Here is a 4317-nt window from a genome sequence, read left to right on the forward strand (position 1 = left end):
TTTGGGGGCAGTTGTTTTGTTTCTAACCTGTTTTGCGGTTATAATCAAGTCTTGTATGCAAACCCTCTTTCTTTCTGTACCTGTGGACTCCATGAGTTCCTGCTGTTGCTTTTGTCTGCATTATCAGTGTTTGAAAGACATCATTTATGATTTTTTTTTTCTGTAACACAGAAATTAATACAGTCCTAGCACATAGTAGTAATTCTAAGTTAGGAAGTAGCTTCCAAGGAGTAGAGAGTTGTTGAATTTGGGTGTTTTTGTTTGTTTTTACAGTTGTTTACTTAGCTGCTTTATGTTTTAGGGATTGGAATAGAAACACATTTACTTAAAGCTACGAAGGCTATAATTTGCTGTCTGTCTACAAGTATTTTTTATTAGCAGTGGTAATACACAAAGTTGAAAGAATGCTTATTTGATGGTGTGCTGTTGAAAAATTTGTATATATTACAATATGTATAATATATTTTCCATCTTGTCTGCCTGAAATGAGTGAAAAATTGAACATATTTTCTTTCTTTTTCTTTAAGATCTTGAAAACTTTACCAGGTCCTTGAGAGATAAAACTACATGACACTACACCATGAGTGACAGTAAATGTGATAGTCAGTTTTACAGTGTTCAAGTTGCAGATTCAACGTTCACTGTACTAAAACGTTACCAGCAATTGAAGCCCATAGGATCAGGGGCACAGGGCATTGTTTGGTGAGTAATAAATACTTTATTTAAATATAAAAAGCTAAAAATAGAAAACAAAATTTGAATGTATTCCTGATAGAGGTGCTAGAATGTAAAATACTGATGGTAATTTCTGTCTCTTGCTACAGAGTTATGGACTAAATAAATTCTAAAATACCTGCTTGCTATAGTTCATGTGCAAATCTTTTTTGTTTGTTTTTTTTTTTTTAGGGGAAAATTAATATTTGGATAACTACATAAAATTAAAATGATCAACAAACTCCCTTCTCATTAACCACTTTATTTCTGTTCCTAGTTCTCACATTCCCTGTGTAGTTATGCTCTTGCAGTGTAAGGTATGACAATGCAATCGATGGTGAGAGATTCTGGGTTTTACTCGTTTCTTCCTCATGGCCCCCTTTCTTCCCCCTCTTTTATTCCCCAATCACTCCTGTCCATTTCTAGGAGCCATCAATGCAGTGCCTTGCCATTAACTGGCAGGATGAGGCAAATCAGTGTCATTGTCAGTCCATGGATTAACCAGAAAGGGATGCTGTGTGAGGGGTTGGGCTGGCCGGCTCTTCCTTGGTGTGTCACCTCAGCTATGTGTCCAGCCTCCACTGGCCCAGGACGTGAGAGTCGTTAGTCTGATCCTGAACCTTAGTCTCTTGTATGGCACCACACCTCTGGGCCAGCTAAAGGTAAACATTTTCAAATGCTTTTTAGACTGCAGCAATCCATTCTACACGACTTAGTGCCAACCCATGTTTTGTTGGGCAAAACTTACTTTGGTAACAGCAGAAATGTTTATTGATGTTTTTTTTTTTACAATTCCATACACAGGGGAGCAAACAGATATGCTCAAGAACTGTCTAATATTAGACTTAATCACAACACGTGGTGGGCTGTTCATGCTTTAAATCCACTCTGCAGTTTCTTTTCATCTATAAATTCTGCAGAATAAGTGTGATGACTCATGTATTGAGAACAACTCCTTATATGGCACCTGCTCATCTCTTTTTATCCTTTTCATAACTGTCATAAGTTTTATATATAGGAAAAGAGCACTTTTTTGTGAGAATATGCCTTTATTTTTAAATTCTTTAGATTCCCCTATTGCCCTGCTAATAGGTGAAAAATAAGCAACATGAAAGCACCATATTTCATTTTTGTGTGAGTGAGTCATGGGTGGATAGGCCAGATGCTAGATCTTGGTTATTAGTGTTTGGGTAAGATTTAGTATTGTCCTAACATCTACCAGGTATAAATATCCTTAGTTATGCTTGTTCTAAATGGCATGCAGGGATTTAAGGTGGTTGTAAGCATTCCTCCTTTGATTGGAAGTAATGTATTTCTAAACTATATGACTTAAACTGGATGTCTGCTTCAAAATGAAGTTAGGGTAGTGTTAAGGTCAATGTTTTGAGAGGATGAAGGAATTATCTGTTTTATTTACTTGTTTTGAGGATACTTGATTTATGGAGCAACAGAGTGAAACATTACATCAATTTTTGTCTTCATGTGAAACATCTGAAAATCATGTCCCAGTTGGAGAAGGTGCAAAATCTTAATTTATTCTAAAATTCCTTATAATACACAAAGGAAAGGTACAAAATACTAGCATGTAAAATGTAGAGAACTCAATGTAAAGTGAGTGTTATCTGGTCATGTTTGGCTGCAAAAAATTATGAGGTCATTAGTGTGACACACAGGTGTGATGCATTTTTTTTTTTTAATCATCCAGTGTTTAACATAAAAATTAGGAAAAGTATTTCTGGAGTTTTATGTGTGGATTTTATTTTTAATTTTTAATACCATGTGTCACTTGAACTAGGAGATGTCTGAATTTTGCTTTTTTTTTAAAAATGAAAATAATAATAGGAAACTCCTATTACTTCTGCTTAGTTTTTTTCTTTGAGTTTTAAAAATATGTACTTAAAATACGTACTTTCTTTTTCTTTCGTTTTAAAAATATGTACTTAAAAGTAATAAATGAAAGCTCTAGGAAGATTAAAAATAACTCAGTTTTTATGTAGAGGGTATTTCTAGCTCACACTGCAAACAGGCTAGGAGAGGAATTGGATATAACCTTTTGTATTTTATATACAAAGTACACTTTTATACATGATTCTCCATGCTTCTTTCTTCCTAAGTATTAATACATTTGAAGTCATACAATCTATTTAGGACGGAATAATCACTTGCACAAAATGATTCTTTTGAAATAATTTTTGTCTTTGTCTTCCTGACTTTGTTTTTTTTCTCCTTTCTTGTCCTTAATTTCCTGAGTTTTCTGGTGAATCTGATTTTTCTGTCCCAGCAAATTTCTTTTGTCCTGCAATGCAGCAAAACAGTGATCTTATAAATAGCACAGCTTTGACGGGGTTGGTAACTTTACTTATGGTTGCAGCTGAAGAAACAGTCGGGTTAAGTTTGTTACTCTTTGCAAAATCCTGTTCAGACAGTAAGGAAAGGAAATTGTGGATGCCCCAAGGAAATTGTGGATGCCCCCTCCCTGGAAGTGTTGAAGGCCAGGCTGGATGAGGCTTTGAGCAACCTGGTCTAGTGGAAGGTGTCCCTGCTGCTGGCAGGGGGGTTGGAGCTGGATGAGCTTTAAGGTCCCTTCCAACCCAAACCAGGCTGTGATTCTATGAAAGAGCTAGTGAAGTGGGACTGGCAGAGCAAGAGCCCATAGTAGTAGCATATTGTGGTTCAAAGCAAAGGTCATTTGCCTACAGAAATGAAGTGTGATTTCTGCTATAATTTAGGTTATAATATCTTGTTAATAACTTCATCGTGTATATGGCATCACTACTCTTAATATTAAATGTTTCTTCAAGATGCAAAACTTTCGCAAGTGCAGTGAAGACCCTGCTACAATTCACTATGATCAAATTGGAATTGCTGTTACATGGTGGGACAGACGTTGAGATTCTTCCATGATATCAAATGCTGAAATAATTTATAGACATTCTGTTAGTAGCCAAGGTGGTAACTGGATAGGCTGTAGCAAATCCACTCTTTAAAAATCTGTGCCTGATACAGTTGCCATGATGAAAGTCTCTTTTGAATTCAAGTGAGCAGGGATGGGGAAAGAAATTTAACACCAATTCCATCCATATTTTTTTTTGTTCATTTCTGTAAAATTATTTGATATTTAGGAGTGTGGTCTTGGTGGTAACAGAGGTTATATTCTGTCCTTTTTTTTTTCTTGGTAAATTAAGTACATACATACACATACATTTCTCGAGTTGCAATGTCAGTTACTCCCATGTAGATGAGCAAATAACAGATCCAGGTGGAGTTCTCCCCACGTGCTCAGATGATCCTTGACATGTACTTGATTTGTTGGATCACAAAGGGACACTTCCCCTAAAACTGCTCCTTTGTCCACTGCTGACCTTCGATTGACTTCAACAGCTAATTCACACAGACCTTGTTGGTTACAGAATTTATACTCATTCCCAGGTGTAAATAATGACTTAAGTATTTCACAGAGCTAAGTTGAAATAAATGCTAGTGAGCCTTTAGTGCAGATGCCTCATTGTTCAAATTTGGGACATAAAATTTGTGACATGCCTCCAAGAAAACACGTTGTCTGGTGGGTGAGCTCTGCTTTGTGGTGATATTCCTTTTTCCAGT

General features: G+C 36.1%; 1 protein-coding gene across 6 annotated transcripts in view; it reads left to right on the forward strand.

Moving 5' to 3' along the window:
* Window positions 1-524: 524 nt before the first annotated feature.
* Window positions 525-4317, forward strand: part of MAPK9 (mitogen-activated protein kinase 9) — a 19484-nt gene continuing 15691 nt past the window's right edge. For 2 of the 6 annotated variants that reach the window (XM_029083707.1, XM_010162823.2), the window contains exon 1: window positions 528-702. In XM_029083707.1, the coding sequence (XP_028939540.1) occupies window positions 581-702 (122 nt within the window). In that variant the 5' untranslated portion in view covers window positions 528-580. Of the gene's footprint in view, window positions 703-4317 lie in introns of all 6 variants that reach the window. The other 4 variants (XM_010162825.2, XM_029083708.1, XM_010162824.1 and 1 more) reach the window with 3 other exon arrangements.

Source organism: Antrostomus carolinensis, unplaced genomic scaffold (genome assembly GCF_000700745.2).
Source record: "Antrostomus carolinensis isolate BGI_N321 unplaced genomic scaffold, ASM70074v2 scaffold36142, whole genome shotgun sequence".
NCBI lineage: Eukaryota > Metazoa > Chordata > Aves > Caprimulgiformes > Caprimulgidae > Antrostomus > Antrostomus carolinensis.